Genomic DNA, 16,819 nt, shown 5'->3' on the forward strand with positions numbered 1-16,819 from the left:
TATATGGTGCTGAACCCAGGGTATTGCAAGTCATTACTGGCGGTTATGTTTGGTGGTTGCTAGAGTAACAATTCCCATTATCATGCAAATGTGTAATCCGTGGCTCCAATGTATAGGGTAATTGTATATTTGCATATGTAATATATCATCACATTTAATGTAACTCTTTTTTAAATGTGCAATCGTTGTATGTGATATTATTCTACATATCCTTATAATGCAAGAAATGTGTATTAAACACCATTTGTCAGGCAAAGGTAATTTCATTGTCTGCCTATTAAAAGACTCGTTTATGAAGGTAGGTTCAGCAGAGTTAATGTGTATAAACCCGTGTATGTGTGTGTGTGTGTTTTTCAGGACATTATCTTGGCATGTTGGTCCAACGACCCAGAGGAGAGACCAACCTTCACGCAGCTGATGGAAATGATTGAAAAACTTCCCAAACTTAATCGCCGCCGCTCGCATCCCTGCCACTTTTGGAAGTCTGCAGAGTGAGTTCTTGACTGTGTGTGTGTGTGGACGTAGGCTGTTGAAATGCAATTACTCGATCGTCACAAATTGTCCTGCCTTTTCACTTGTTTGTTTGACGGCCGACTGAAACTTTTGCACGTGGCAAGCGTAAGAACAGCGGCAAACCATCTTTAAATATTGTCGAGAAATGTTTTGGCTTGCAGCACACTTGCCTCTGACCAAATCATCCAGAATGTACCAAATCCGGTCAGACCTACGAAGCTAAGAACGGTTTGAGCCTGGCAAGCCATTGGATGGTTGACCACTGTGCATAAAACAAGTGCAGTAGGTTTTGTGGAAAGTTGAGGGTTGTGCAGCAATATCCCTCCCCATCTTCAATCTGCACCGACAAGCATGGTGAGGTTTGGTCAAGTAACTTTTGCCGCCTGCATGCCCTCATCTAGCAGTGGATTGATTCACGGACTATTCATATACATGGCACTCTCAGTTTCAAGCACTTTTCTTCATCACGCTGGAAACTAAATTACTTGGGACAACTGTTCTGGTTCGTGCTCTTTTGGCAGGTGAATCCGATTTCTTTTTACTAAAAATAAGCTCTCTGCCACTTGAAATACTCAGCATAATGCAAAGGAATGTACGGTAATTCACTTTTAAATCATGAGCATTGATGAAGTGACCCGTTGATTCGGCGTGCTGAGGTGGCACTGCTAGGTTGCAAAGCAGGAAGATGTCCATTCATATAAGGATCCGAATATTTATTTATACTGCAGGCGTCCAATGAGCTGTAAATCTCTTTTTCACAGATGTCCAATGGGGGCGGGTCAGAACGTTACTACAACAAATAATACAAATATACGAGAGTAGTACAAAGTATAGGAAAGGTAATAAACTGGGTTCGCAAGTGTAGCACAGTTGGTGGTCTCAGCCACCGATAACTGCACGCACACAAAACTGGTATATTAACTTCGGGTTTTGCACATAAATTGGTTAAATTATTACGTCTGAGAAGAAAAATATATATTTATGTAATTGTGACTTATGTGATGAACACTACTCTTACGTGCATAAGAGGTCACGTGAAGAGTGGTTGAGAAGCAGGTCTGTGATATATTCTTCTGACACTGGTAGTGCACCGCTTTGCGACAGCATCTCTCTCATGTTCAAGATATCTCTGGAGACTCGCGCCCCGGAAAGATAAATTCCCACAACCTTGGGAACCACTTACGTCCCAACCTGCTCCAGTTGCCCTTACTGCATATTAGTTGTTTAATAGCCATGTAAAGAGCATTTAGCCATATTTATACTGTGCAATGTCACTTCAATTAGAACAACCCAAGTTGAGTCTCATACATAAGCCTCTGAATACTGCTGGAATGCCAACAATCGTACCTTTCAGAATAACGTTATGTTTGTTGTTAATGAATCTCACGAAATGCAGCTTCATGACATTTATATCCTGGAGTTTAATTTTGCTCCCTCCGATCTAATATTTTTGTTTTTTTCCATTGCAGATTATAGCATTTCGCTGCTTCAGTAGCAGGTGTCATAGCGATTACTCGAAAAGAACCACAATCGCAAAACTTCATAAATGTGGGAGGTGTGGGGGAAATGTAGAGACATGCATACAAATAACTTACGTGTAACGTGTAAAAAAAAAAACACCCTTGTTTGAAGATACTACTACAACAAAGCACGTTACTGAAGCATGTGCAAGTGTTCCGTTCTGCATCGAGCTGGCAATGCTTTGTCATTATCTTGCATATTCTTTTTCAATTCCCGTGCTGTTTCTCTCATGGTGAAACCAAGCGGTTTTTACTGATATCCCTGCACCTCCGCCCACACATTTGTCCTCGCTGTAATTTATGCGTTGGGGTACTTGAGTAACCTCCGAGCTTGTTGAATACTTAGAGCTTAGAGATGAACCAAAAGCTGTTGCACCGGGGAAAAGCTCTACTTGCCCAATTATTAAGATTCCACGAGAAGAAACAAATGTTTTCAAGTGAACTGCTCAACTAAAAATATGTTATACACGCATTCATGGCTGTTACAGACTCTGAAAGTACTGCAGGAACAAATAATTGATGAAATCGATGGAAATACAGATTTACTTGTGAACAGCGAAATCCATTTGGTTGAGTTTACGGAGACCATTCGTCCGCACCTTCAAGTACAACACGAGGCTTTCTGTGTGACAGAAAAGCATGATCTGGGTCATGTGAAACAAGGCACAGGGAAATCTGAATCAGTATATGAGCAACAAGCAAGTCGAACTCCTGAACAACTCGGAATTAACTTGTCCGTTTCACTGGAGAAACCACTATGCTTTTGGAAGAAGACTTGTGGCTCCAAGCACAAGATTGTTGCCATGCAATGCCACAAAATACCGCGGAAAGGTTTTAAAATATATATTTTTGTCACAACGCATTTCATTTTCACAAAAAAAATACATGTTTGGCCGTGTGGCCTTTGTGTAGCTGTCAGGTTGACTATTGAGTACATTCGACTACAGAACACGTCAAAAGCATTCCGTTAACGCAACCTCCGGGGAGATTAATATGCAGAAAAGTACAGCTGCTGGCTTAGGAATGACTGGCTTGATTAAAATCCCCAACCATTTCTGCACGGCGAGTTTCAACGTCCGTGTGTGTTGACACGAAGCTCGGGCACATGAACTGCGCGTTACACGCACACTGTTTGGCTGAAAAGACTGGTGTTGGAAGGTGATCACTCTTTAAAAAAAACATCGCTTCTGCATCCAAAACTACTGAGGCAGCACATAGTTTATTTTTAACAATGCATTTGTATCACTCGAGAATCATGTTTGTAGCTAGTGCCAAATATCTACACAGACATTGATGCCTTTGACTAGTTTCCACTACATTGCATTTAGTAAAAATATATATACAAAGGTGTAATATTCTATCATGTGTTTGATTTAAGATTTTTCAAAAACGTGCCATTTTTCATTATTGATTGCAGACAAATCGCAGTGGCCAGCCAAATGCTATACATTTTTTTACAAGTGGCTTCCTTTCATGCAAGCGTTCATCATGATTAAAAGCCGTCACAATGGATAGGTATGACTATAGTGGTTTATGCTCTGTTTAAAGAAAAAATAAAAGTTAATGTAGCAGAGCAATGTTGCACTATAACATAGCAATTGTTACTGTGAAACTGTGTTAAGATCTTGTGTGTGGTGCATGTTAACTGTCCCCTAGGTTATTTCCTTTGCAGTGGTGCAGTGGCATTGTGCAGGAAAAAAAATGTGGCGTTTTGCATTGAGAAAAGATTCTGTACGAGATGCTTGATCCTATAGGGCTGCGATAAAAATCAGCAATATGGAAATGTATTTGAAATGTTATATGAAGTAAAAAAAAGGGTTGGGTGTATGTCTCAGCATAATGATATAGGCTCAAGGCTTGAGTTTAATTTCATGTACAATTAAATTTGTTATTCCAACTTTGAGTGGGACCAAACTATTAGCATGGTTTTGTTTAAATTGCAGAACGAGAACTGCAATGTTAATTTTAAACCGTCTTTTTTTAAAGAAAATCTAAATAGGTGGGGTGCGAGCGGGAGGAAAAATGTAACTAGTGTCGTAGCATAAACTGAATGTGTCTGGGTCACTGCAAAGAAGAGTTGTGTTGTGAACAATTTGTACGTACCATTTGATGGCAAAGACAAGATGTACAATGGCGTATATTTAAAATTGGGTAAACTCGTGTACATTTTGAAAACAACGCGTTTTGTTGGTTGCCATTTTGTTTGTATATAAGACGTGAAAAGTTTCAGTATGGAGCAAATGTGACTTGCTTCTGCATGCAGTTTAAACGGGTCACAGAGATGTCACATACATTTTTCACAATTGAATAAGTGGCCCAAAATTGCTTCCATTTAATTTCAAATCGTTCACTGTTTAAAAAGCACTTCATTGAAATCATGTAATGAATCGAATCCATTTCTTCATATTTACTTAACTATAAATAATTAACAGTGTAATATAACATTCCAGATGCTTACAATTTTTTTTTTAACTGAGATAAACAATATATTACTGAAATTGACGTTATTAGCCGATATTTTTTGTTAACTTTAACCGTACTCTGGTATTCATTTGTGGATCTTAAATGCGTTAACAGCTCGCCTTTCTTAACATTTTCTGTATTTATTTTGTTACTGGAGCTGAGTGTAACTGGGTCCCGTATTTAAACTATCACGTTGCACGTTTTTAATTCTAGCTTGATGCCATGATATTGGCAACTAATGTACTAAGCTGTGAACTTCTATAGGAGTCTTAATTGTGCATTCACATTAGGACAAAGTTGACAGTTTGAGTTGGGGAGGTGTGACTATCTCACCATCTGAATCTTTTACATCAACTGTACATTTTGTATAAAACAAAGTTTATAATATTTTCTATACGTGCGTTGTTTGGTTTACTATATTAAGTTAAGAGATATTTATAGGGTCGTCGTGTCCTTGCATTTGTGTCGCTGCTGTCGTATTTGTTATTTTCAGGTGTGTTTGGTGATGCATTTGATAAATGTTTCCAGCATGTGCCGCTATTGTTATTGAAGCCCTTGTGTTCACTGGACCTGTCATTGTTTACATTAAATAAAGTTTGCATCCGAAATCTTGACCCAACCTTTGCTTCTTGAAAGCTCGAGGCAAGGCAGTTTTTAGCATTCATTATCGGAATTTAACTTCCAACCAATTCACAAACCTTCAAATGTTTGTAAGCATTTGTTTTTACGGACGTAACATTTGTCCCGCTCATCACACCATAATGTATATGATTTAGACTTATTGTTTGATAAGTCATTCGTGGTGACTTTTAAGTTGCGTTCCTGTGCTTTGAATTCAATTTCATCTCAATAGTGATATAACAATGTTATATCTTTTTTCAAGCACAACACCACATTTTGTGTAGATGTAATTTTCTTCGTGCAGAAGAAGCCATTATAAGCCAGTGCCATGTGCAAATTTACAAAATTATCCACAATTATGAAATTGTTTTTGGATGAGCGCTTGCGAGAGATACATGCCCTGAAGCCAGGAAGGTCCTCTCTCGCTCTCTCTGGGTCAGTTCTGCGCAAGGGAAAAAAAACTGGCTTGGACGATACTGATTTTTTTAATTTAAAGCATACATTTATTGAATACTCCCATGCGTTGAATTAGACGGTACCTTTACATTTTCACAAACCATTCGTTTCACTTTGTAATAGAATTTCCAGCAGCAAAAAAAAAAGCCTTTTCCACTCATTACCTCCAAACAAACGCATTTATGTTATCTTTGAGCACATATTGCAATTACCCACCCGGTACAACGTAAATGCAATGAAGCGTAGTGATGAACACAACTCTGGGGCATAACTTATCCTTCGCCACAACCAAATTTCACTGCACAAAAGGTTAGTAAACATCGTGAATAACAAATCAAAGCTGGGTGTGACTTGCAGTGTCACCCCCTTTATCGAGTGGCGTCACTGGACGGCTGGCCACTATATAGCCCCCTAGCTGGCGTCCGCTGCAATGCATCGACCGAATGGGTCGCGTGACAAGAACGAGATGCAGTAGCCGAACGACGCGTCCCGACTTTAACTTGGGTGAGTGTTTCGTCGTCACATTCGTGTGTTGCGCTACATCTGTGTTTTGCACGATCTCTTGAGCTTAGCGGGAGACTGAATCGTTTTCCCCACTGAGCTTTTGCTGGAGATATCCTCGATATTTAATATCGTACAGTCCTGTTTTGTAAATCAACTGCTGGATTAGGGCCCCCCCCCCCCCAACCTTGTGGGCTGAAGAATATTTGACCCTACTTCACTCTGTGCGGTGCGGGGTGGGTGGTAGGGATGACAGAGCTTCCATTTATATTTAACGAACGCTCACTGTGAGCTCATCCATTTACTTTGTTGTTGTTTGATGAATGCCACAATTAAAATCAAATGTCTGTTCACATTTACGACAATATCTAAAGTGCAACTTTAATTGCCACAGCATATGTAAACGCAGTACGCCGAATCTCGTCATTCTAACATTCCGTCCCCTGTCCGTTAGCTCATTAGCGACGGTGAGATATGGATAATTTCCACCAAGCGTCTCATGCTTGAGCGAGCACTTCTGGCTCGCTCACTCTCGAGCCCGTTCTCTTCCCTATCTTGGACCGCTGCTCCGATCCACCTGGACTTCTTGCCATTCCATAGCTGTCAGCCCTTTATCAGTGCCCTATTTTATTACAGACCAATTCAGACCTTATCGGTCACCCCGTGCCCCTTAAAAATCTCAACGCTCATCCTACAAAGTCCCATCACAAGGGAGAAACGCTAACAAATAGACAAATCATGTGTTTTTTGTTGTTGCCCGTATTGAAACGGCTGTACGCCGTATGGACCTGAAAACTCAATTTCCCTGTACAAGAATACGGGGTAAACCGTCTGGGCTGACACGGTTTGCCATCCCCTACTCCCCGTTTTCTTCCACGTACGTGCGCAACGCTAAGAACGTGGATCTTCCTGCCTGGGCACACCATGACGTGTTCTGAGCCACTGCAAGGTCTTCTTGCCTTGACTTTGTCTGACAAGGTTATTTTTCACTCCGAACCAGTTTTTGCTCAATTTAATTATCATTCTTCAGCGGTTGTATGTGCGCATAATCCACTGTAGTTTGTACAATCAAATAGGCTTACACTCCTCTGTTCTTCGGGATGCAGCAATTAACGAAGCACTTAATAATGATAGCAATTTAGGAGCTATGATTGTGATATAATGATCTGTGTAGCGTGTAATATGCCGTAATTATAAATATTAGGTTACGTATACGTGTTTCGACCAAACAAATTCCCACTGTGGGTAAAAAAAAAGTAATTTTATTTCATATTTACCATACAAGCAATAACACGGGATGTTTGCCGTTCATCTCTAGCATAAACTTAGCAGCGATGCAATCGCAATACATTGAATGCGTTTGGACTTTTGTCTCTGTAAAGTATATCATCAGTTGGCATTGTTTATCCGTTGTTGGGCGAAGGAAGGCTTGCCCGTATTTATAAGGAGACCTGATGACCTGAATCCCTGGTCACCATTTACGTCCCTGGTGAGTGATATCTAAATTGGCGCTGGGTCCTGAGCGTTTTACTAGCCCACAGTGACCAACATAGTGAAGTATGGTCAAACGTTTTACTAGCCCACAGTGACCAACATAGCGAAGTATGGTCAAACTTTTACTAACCCACAGTGACCAACATAGTGAAGTATGGTCAAACGAACCCGATTACACACTGAACACGGCGCAGAGAGCCCTTCATCCAGCGATCGATTGGCAAAGCACACTGTTGTATACTATTATGTATACATACGTTAGAGATGTGTTACCAAGAGAAAACTCGACCATATGTTTTGCTGACGTTAAAATCTCAAGTGCCTCAATACTGGCGCATACGCACATCATATAAGGCATTGCACGCCGGCCGTGTTGTGTAGCATGTTCAAAGCAGGGCAATGACGTTATTTTAAAATTACCGTTGCTAACAATGTTTCACGAGTGGAACTGCTTTGAGTGTGCGTGCTACCTTATATCATTCCATAAAGCCATGGTACGCAATGATGGATTGTTGCACCGTGTAATTTAACGTGAGCTTATTAATGCCCACGAGGACACATTATCCCTTCTCTCCTGCAGCGTACTCGCCACGGGCTCGTGCAAATCACGATAATTACAGATGACCACTACACCGAGGAATATCAAGTGTATCTGTGCGGGTTAATGTGCAGGGAATTTTTTAGCGACTGCTTTGAAAACAACCTAAAGTAAAAAAAATCGCATTAAAATTAGCCGCGTTTTCTTTCGCTTATCCTCCGACTTGTGTTTGTGAGAGCCGTGAAAAAAATATAATTATAGAGCTTGAGAACAGATTGGTAATTGGAGATGTTTACTTTCATTTCAATAAAAAAAAAAACGTATGGCAGAACTAAAGCAGAGCCATCCCAATTCGTTCCGAGTTGCAAGTAAGCATTGCTAATAAACACTTCCATGCTATCTACACTGCAGGGAGTTGCATTTAACATTTTTTTATTTGATCGAGAAATTGCATGGATATCTGGGGGTGGAGCGGTGGTGCCATGATTCCCAGACTTCGTATGTACCCAGCGACTTGGGTGACATCCCTGGCCACGGGTTTACATCAGTGGCGAATGATGTCAGAACCTAACCTGGACCTCCTACTCACCTTCACCGATCCACACTGAACTGACCAGCGGAGTGCGATGTGGTCAAACAACCCCCATGAATAACACGGCGTGGCTAGGTCTCCATCAAAGGCATGTTAATTATTAAGTGCCATTTTAATCTCCAACAAACTAATATGGCCTATTTCTAAAGGTATGTCTGAACACTTCATAGGTAGGCAATTGTCCATGCCTTTACTACAGATCACTCCTTAAATGAGACGAAAAAATATGGTTATATCCATCCAAATAGTTCCACTCAAGTCATGCGTATGACTTGTCAATACACCCTTTGTGAATGTCATTCGCCCGGAATGTAGTGATTAAGAAATCCATCCGTTTGATTATTACTTTATATCGTGCATGCTAAAAATCATCAATTATCGATTTGTATCTGAAGTATGTAATAGGTTGTTGTAAATTGCACGGTCCAAAAGAGGCCGAGACATTCACCACGAGAGAAAAAAATACGTATTCTTAAATCGAATCACTACCCCGAATTGTGTCCTTGTGAGTCACACGCAATCCATTTTCATTTGGCAACCAACCCAAATGCACTGAAATATGGTGTCGTGAATGCATTATTATTATTATTTTTCTTCCACGCGTTTGTCCCACTAATGTGGGGTCCGCTGTCCTTGCCAACCTTCTCCATGTTGCCCTGTCCTGCGCCATCTCTCTTTGCACTCCTCGTGATTAAGTCTGTATTCAATAAAACTGTGAGTTGGTTAATATGGTAATATGCTGCATAGGTACTCCGGCCTGTGTGGGTCACGGGTGGCTCACCCATGTCATTGCCGCCCATAGGGTACAAAAGGAAAAACTTGCCCACTCAAAACTACCATTTTATAGCAGATGCCTAGGCAAATGGGTTTCACATTTTCACCTCGGGATATAGCAGTGTGTGACCTTTGTTTCAAACGGAGCTTTGGTGTCTGATCCTATAAAGTAAAAATATTTACCCATTCACAGTATCTCAACTTGTGAGTCACTAAATGAAAACACATTATTAATTTAAATTACTGTAATAATTATGTTGTACAGCCCTTTGTCAGTCCACTGCTGGATGAAGGTCTCCCTGTGGTGTTGTAGGTCATGGGGGGGTGTTGTGACCCAGGGCTGGTTCAGTTATCGCTTACCACTGATGTTAGCCATGAATTGGGAATCAAATGCAGGTCATTGGCTTCATAGCACTTAATTTCTAGCAGATACGTAAAACTCTCAGGCAGTGTTTTAAAAGCATCATTCCTTTTTTATTATTAGAAGGCCATTGCGTATTTAATTGTGATTTTTATCTAATTTGACGTGTTTATAACAAGTTGATCACATTAGTGCACGGCAAAAGGTCATTGCGTCTGTTTTAAAGCCCTGTAATGTTCTTGCGATGGTTTTATCTATTTAATTGCAGTTGTGTTTCCAGACGTTAGGGTCTTGGATTTTGGACGCTGGGCTCAGCCATTAGTTAAGACCACATTTTTGTCACCATATTGATTCTTAGTTTTTTACGAGAAAGAATGATGATAATAATGATAATTTATGGGAGTTTCAATTGAAATTATTTAACTTCTACTAAAACTGCTTTAGCCTCGCCTGATGAAGTCTAAACACATTCTCTCGTGATGGTTTCTCAAAGGCCCGTAGATCAGACCAAGAAAGAAGGTACCGTAATTCTAAAAAGTGCGGTGCGTTTTGGAGCCGATTGCGCTGAATGAAGCAGTTTCTTCCTTCCAACAGGATTTCCCAAACTCTCTGGATCCCCCACCTCCGTCTTTCCGCGTTTACCAATTTACCCTAAATTCAAGTACAAATTAACGCTACACGCACCTCATGATTGTTAAACGTCCCACGTGCCGCGCTAAGCAACGGACGCTGTCTGCGTCACGCGGAACACGTGGACACGAAAAACAAAGACACGCACAATGAGATTCCAATGTTAATTTTAATCGGCTCTATCAACGCGGGCGGCGTTAATTGCTTAGCGTTGGGCGTGTTTAACAATCTTCGGGCGCGTGCGCTGTGCAATGCGTTCATTTGTATTTGGGGGGGGAGCACAATCGCAAACGCGGAAATATTGAGCGTGGCGGCGGGGGGGGGGGGGGGTGTGTCGGGAGAAATGGAATTTGGAAAACACTGCCTTACAATTTGTATTTATTAACCTTGTATGTGTTATAGAAACATCCGGGACTTTCGCTAAATGTTCATAACATATAAAGATCGCAGCTTAAGTAATTTAAGTGAATTCGCCCCAATTGATTGTTCATCGACACATTGTGATATGTTACTGTCATCAACGAGGATTCGAAGGAAACTATGTTAATTGCACATATATATCACCATTACGGAAACTGAAAGCTTGAAACTGGATCTATATGTCCATAATATATGGGTTTTTAGGGTTAGATCACGTAAATACAAATGTGTCGTTAAACTCGCCACCACCCGACACAGCCAACTGGTAAGGTTTATCCCGTAAACAAAACATACCAAGTCGTTACTAGATTAACTAGTTTAACTAGCAACTAACATTACTAATTGCCTGTCGGGTGGTGGTGGGTTTCACGACACATTTATATTTACACGATCTTACCCGAAAAAAACACCCCTCTTATGGAGCACATCCCTATGAAGAATCATCTCCACAAATCGCAGTGCTGGAACTGAAGGGGTTAACGTGCAGACGGAGGGAGGTGAAGGCATCGTCTCGCTTCTATCGCGGCAGAGCGCAGCGCCAGGGTCTGCCCTCTCCTTGCTGAGAGAACATCAAAGGCAGGCGAACCGGGGTCCCATGCTCGCCGAGAGGCTAGCGGAGCGGCAAGGAACACGGAGCGATGGAAAATGTTGAGACGACACCTCGGGCAGATGTTGACGGGGAAGGAATTGAGCAGGGGGAAATTGAAGGGCATGGGTTCATCGAGCGCCTTTCCGGCGTGGAGAAGGCGGTCGGGAGTTTGGGGAAAAATTGCAAAACAATGGAACCAGAAAAGGAGAGTCACGGCAAAAGACTTAACGCTCTCTTCGAAGACGGTGGAACCGAACGCGGGGAGTTGGGCACGATTCTTGGAGCGACGACGTCGGAAGAGAGAAACGAGCCGCCCCGGGTGGTGGCAGAGTGGGAACGAGGGAAGGGTCACGACGGAGGGGACATCGGGCGAGTTGAGCCGCTCGATAGAGCCGCATGTTCATCACCCCGAGGCACGGACGAAAGGTCTGACTTGGAGATATGCCGAGAGATGGAAATTGCAGAAATGAACAACGAAATAAAGAGAGAACGTCGCGACAGCAGGAGGGACGAGGTGGAAGATTTATACGCGCCGCAGGCAACACGACAGGTAAGCGCTCATTTATAATGTCATAGTCGCGAACGTTATTTTTCGTTGTGTGTGTCTACGCTTGATAATAATTACCACGAGTGTTGCGGTATCTTCAACGAGACTGGTCTTGACGTGCACTGCATGTAATTAATTAGCTCCAAGGTCAATTCTGTGGTCAGGAAAGACTCGATGAGTCTCACCAAACCTTAGCTGGAGGCTCCTGCATTGGAATGTTTGGACAATTCTTTTTTGTTATTTTCTTTGAACCTATCTACGTGAATGTGAATTCCTGCAGTCACGAAAGCTTTAAGTAAAATTTGTATTTATTTATACTTAAGTGAATATTGAAGTGTTCTTATGAATTTCTATTGATATGTCCTTCACGCGTTCAACGATACGATCTTTGATTACCATTACCGCTCTTAATAATAATCATCATCTCGACAAATGACGCGCGGCGTGCGCTATCAGTTTTTAACCGCAATTTTTCGTTTTTTAAATATTACCGCTCTTAATAATAATCATCATCTCGACAAATGACGCGCGGCGTGCGCTATCAGTTTTTAACCGCAATTTTTCGTTTTTTAAATATAAATTCCCTTCACTCATCGTATCCTCCAACGGACACTTGTGGACTGTGGAAAATGTTACGCCCCCCCCAACCCCCCTTTGCGTTGCGCGATGCCCGCTGTTGATGGCCTCTCTCGTGACAGCCGGAGAAGCTGACGCTGGGTCCACCCAAGGCCCTTCCCAAAACGCCGTGCGGCCACGTCAAATTACGCAACCGGGAATCCGGCTCCGTGCTTCCTGACACGCTGCATCTCTCTGCTCTTGGGGCAAGTCACATCCACCACATATATATTTGCATTTTCAGTCATTCTTGGGGAGTTAATTCAAAAACCGCAGTGATTGCTTAAAAGTAATGGCAGCGGAGCAGCGTATAAGTTATTAATGCGAGCGACAATTGAGACGCGTATGTAAGTGCTGTGCTGTGTGAGGGTTTAAATTTAAATGCGGGTGGATTGTGTTTGTTTTAACGCTGTCGGTGTAAAAAAAAAATTGCCGGTGCATATAGAGGAGCGCTAAATGTCATTTGATGGTGAAATTAAAGCATTAAAAACCCAGGAGACAAAGCAATAGGTTGTTTTTAAGGACACGTGATTTGAGAAAAGTCTGCTGCGGTTTTCGTATGGCTTGTCTTGAGTACTTAAGTATTCACGTACAACTTTATATTAATTTTGACAGAATAATGCAAATTAATGTGGGAATAATTTGCGCGGTGCATGGTGGCGCTATGAACCGGCACTGCGCTGTAAACTTTAATAACCCGAGTTTGATTCCCGGCCATGGCTAACAATCAGTGGGGAGTGGAGATCAGGCGCAGTTCTCGGTCCCGCGCCCCCCTTTTCCACAAACCAGCACCGAACAGAGTGGTGAAATATGGTCAAATAACACCCCCCCCCCCCGACTGGTACAGCGTGGCGAGGCCTTTATCCGGAAATCGCGAGACAAAAGGCTGTCAATGATTCCTTATTATTACTAGTCACGGCGTGAACAAAAATGTCTGTAAATGAGTCGCAGTACTGTTTAGTCCTTGTCAACCCGCTGCTGGATGTAGGCCTTCATGGGATTGACCACAACTATGCTGGTCAATGCGGGTTGTGAAAGGGAGCCCTGAACCAGTCGCTAACACCGCCTGCCACCACCGACATTAACCACCGTTGGGAATTGAATTCAGATGGACAGGTGCATGGCACAGTGCGCTAACGCTCCCTGCATTGCGAATTTAGAATGAATTAAATATCTCATTCTTACACAGATATATAGGACACTGCGATACATCAAGTACTCATGTTGAGGTCGACCTAGCATGTGTATATACACACAACCATGTGCATTGTATTTATAAACTGATCATTTAATTATTGGATTAAAAAGTATGGTTTGTAAAAAAAACATGACCTTTGTGTGAACAAACTTCAGCTTACCATCAATTCCTGAACGGTTGTCACCCTTCTATTTTTGCAAAACGTAAAAGCCAGCTGCTTAAATCGTCATCGAATTGAGAAATGTTTAATCTGTCAAAATGAAAGCGTGATGTATTATTTAAATGTCAAAACAAAACTTTCAAAGAAATCACATCACACAAAGCCCAGCTGATGAGTGTGCTCTGCACTGATCCCTCCATCACGTTTCACCGATTCAAATATGCGGGAACTCAAGAGTGAGAGAATTACCAGGCGAACTGCCGCTCACTGCTGTAACCACGTAGGGTCCCGTCGGGACCGCAGCGTGCTCTCCGTCAAACCGATTCTCGAGATCCACGCTCCGAGCGCTGTCGTGGCCAGATTAATACCGCCCTCTCACGAGCTGCCCCAGGGCTGCCAAAAAACGATAACAAGCGCACGACGGATAACGAGTGAATAAACAAATTTCCCCTCTCCGCCTCCTGGGATGCTGCCGTGCTGTAATGATGGTTGTGGCACACTCGACGTGCAGTCCAAAGATCTCCCGACCGACGTGCCAATTGAAACGATGGCGCAAGATGATACAATTCCCCCTCGCCACTTGTCGACCCAGCAGTGCTAATGGGTGCGCCGCAGTTTCGACTAGAAGTGTGGGTAATACCGCCTTCTCCCAGGACCTGTGGCAAGTGTGAAAGAATAGGCAAACAAACAAACAAACAGATACCCTCTGCAGAACGTCTCGAGAAGTCCTTCTAGTGCAGGCGCTTATGCCAGCAGTGGCGTTAGCAAGAAGAACACGTAGGCTTTCGCGACCAATGTTATCCGTAATAGAGGTTTTTTTTTTGGTTAGATCGCGTAAATATATGAATGTGTCGTTAAAACCCGCCACCACCCGACACAGCCAAATCTGGCTATCGCCTGATGAAGCTGGCAAAACGTCGTACTCGGATTGTAAATGTTGTGGCTTGTCTCTCCAACACACCGGTGTGCTGTGCCAGTGACGAGTTGGCCACGTTCTGTTTACGCGACAACCTCTTACTAGTTGGCTGTGTCGGGTGGTGGCGGGTTTCAACGACACAACATTTATATATTTACTGCGATCTAACCCCCCCAAAAAAACCCTTCATTATGGACCCTTTTTTTGTCGCGTCCCCATTATTCCTCCGCTGCTGGACGCTTTGTTCTCCCAGGCGAGGTGGCGCGTGCCGTGTGGGGAGTGGGCCTGCCACAGCTCGGTGATGTATCCCGAGCAGATCGTGCGCGTCCCGCGAGAGGCACCTCGGCCGGCACCAGAGCTCCTCGGCCTCGCCACGGAGTTCCTCTCTCAGTACTACTCCTCCATCAAGCGGTGTGCCCCCCCCCCCCCCCCCCCCCACGTCGCTCGATACCGCTTGACCATTAAAGATGCGTGCCCCGTGGGGAGACAAAGGCGGCCGGGCGTGGTGCTGGCCAACCACCCCCCCCCCCCTTCGTGCTTGCTAACAGCACTTGCCCCAACAGACTGTTAAGGCTATATGGGGGACCTTTGTCTTTGTACAGCACACTGTGTATAAGTGTAGTATATATCTGTGTGAGAATGAGATATTTCATTCATTCTACATTTCCATTGCGGGGCAAATCGACTCAAATACACACACACACATCAGTGATTACAAACTCCTTATTTGGATCTGCTTACTTTTCATCATCGTTACGATCGTCGACCTCCTCAAAGAAGGCAGCACCATCTCCTCCCCCCCCCCCCCTCACACACGGTCCTGTGATGTCGCGAGCAATTCCTACCCAGCACGTGCACACGATTTTATTTATTTCCTCCATCTGCAAACCCCCACAGTAGACACCCCCACTCGGGGTGCATTCCCACGACCACCGACGCATCCCACTCATTGCTTTGCTTTACCACCCTCCTTTCTTTCGGCAGCACGTTCGGCAACAAACACAAAACACGCAAAGTCTGTCGCACCTCAACGCGAACGACGTCGCGGGGAACAAGCGCACATTTGCCCGAGCGAGGTGGTATTGTTGTTGTTGGTGTTGTCTGTTGACGGACCCCTGCAGTAGAACGACAACAACAACAACAATAGTCGGAACGGAGATTTCTGAAGGAAGCTCCCAGCTCGTTTAAGTTTATTTTGATTTGTTACCACGGATGATGATGCCGTTTAGCCAGTTGCCCGGCTGTTTTACACCCGAGATCCGTGGTGCCGCGTGAGCACATCAAACAAACAACAACAAACAAACAACAAACAAACAACAACAAACAACAACAATTTAACACGTAGTAGGCTTTCGCGACCAATATAATTCATAATAAAGGTTTTTGGGTGAGATCTCGTTATTTTATAAATGTGTCGTAACCCTCCACCACCCGACACGGCCAATCAGCAAAAAAAAGTGTCACGTTGACAAAAGACAAATAGTTCACTACTTTAGCCCACCGGTGTGTTGAAGAGTGAATCCACAACATTTACAGTTTGAGTAGTACGACGTTTCGCTGGAACATACATCCAGCATCATCGGGCAATTCGCAATTCTGGCGAATTGCCATTCTGGCGAATTGCCCGATGATGCTGGATGTATTTACCAGCGAAACGTCGTACTAATCAAACTGTAAATGTTGTGGATTCACTCTTCAACACACCGGTGGGCTAAAGTAGTGACACTTTTTTGCTGATTGGCCGTGTCGGGTGGTGGAGGGTTACGACACATTTATAAAATAACGCGATCTAACCCAAAAACCTTTATTATGAAAACAACAACAAACAAACAACAACAAACAACAACAAACAACAACAAAATAAAGACAGAAACATCAGCATTGCAGAGAACGAGACCAGTCGGGGCCCTG

General features: G+C 43.2%; 2 protein-coding genes across 5 annotated transcripts in view; both read left to right on the forward strand.

Annotated features, from left to right (window-relative positions):
- Positions 1-5,104, forward strand: part of KSR2 (kinase suppressor of ras 2) — a 50,185-nt gene extending 45,081 nt beyond the window's left edge. For all 4 annotated transcript variants that reach the window (XM_032947079.2, XM_032947081.2, XM_032947078.2 and 1 more), the window contains exons 21-22: positions 358-491; positions 1,983-5,104. In XM_032947079.2, the coding sequence (XP_032802970.2) occupies positions 358-491; positions 1,983-1,989 (141 nt within the window). In that variant the 3' untranslated portion in view covers positions 1,990-5,104. The remainder of the gene's footprint in view (positions 1-357; positions 492-1,982) is intronic.
- An 83-nt stretch (positions 5,105-5,187) lies between these two features.
- The window catches only part of LOC116939115 (nitric oxide synthase 1-like), a 55,805-nt gene continuing 44,173 nt past the window's right edge, over positions 5,188-16,819 (forward strand). The window contains exons 1-4 of the mRNA XM_032947077.2: positions 5,188-6,077; positions 11,413-12,022; positions 12,718-12,840; positions 15,162-15,319. Coding sequence (XP_032802968.2) covers positions 11,522-12,022; positions 12,718-12,840; positions 15,162-15,319 — 782 coding nt within the window. The 5' untranslated portion in view covers positions 5,188-6,077; positions 11,413-11,521. The remainder of the gene's footprint in view (positions 6,078-11,412; positions 12,023-12,717; positions 12,841-15,161; positions 15,320-16,819) is intronic.

The sequence above is a fragment of the Petromyzon marinus genome, chromosome 5 (assembly GCF_048934315.1).
Source record: "Petromyzon marinus isolate PM22_M1 ecotype Great Lakes invasive population chromosome 5, UKy_Petmar_22M1.pri1.0, whole genome shotgun sequence".
In the NCBI taxonomy this organism is placed as follows: Eukaryota; Metazoa; Chordata; class Hyperoartia; order Petromyzontiformes; family Petromyzontidae; genus Petromyzon; species Petromyzon marinus.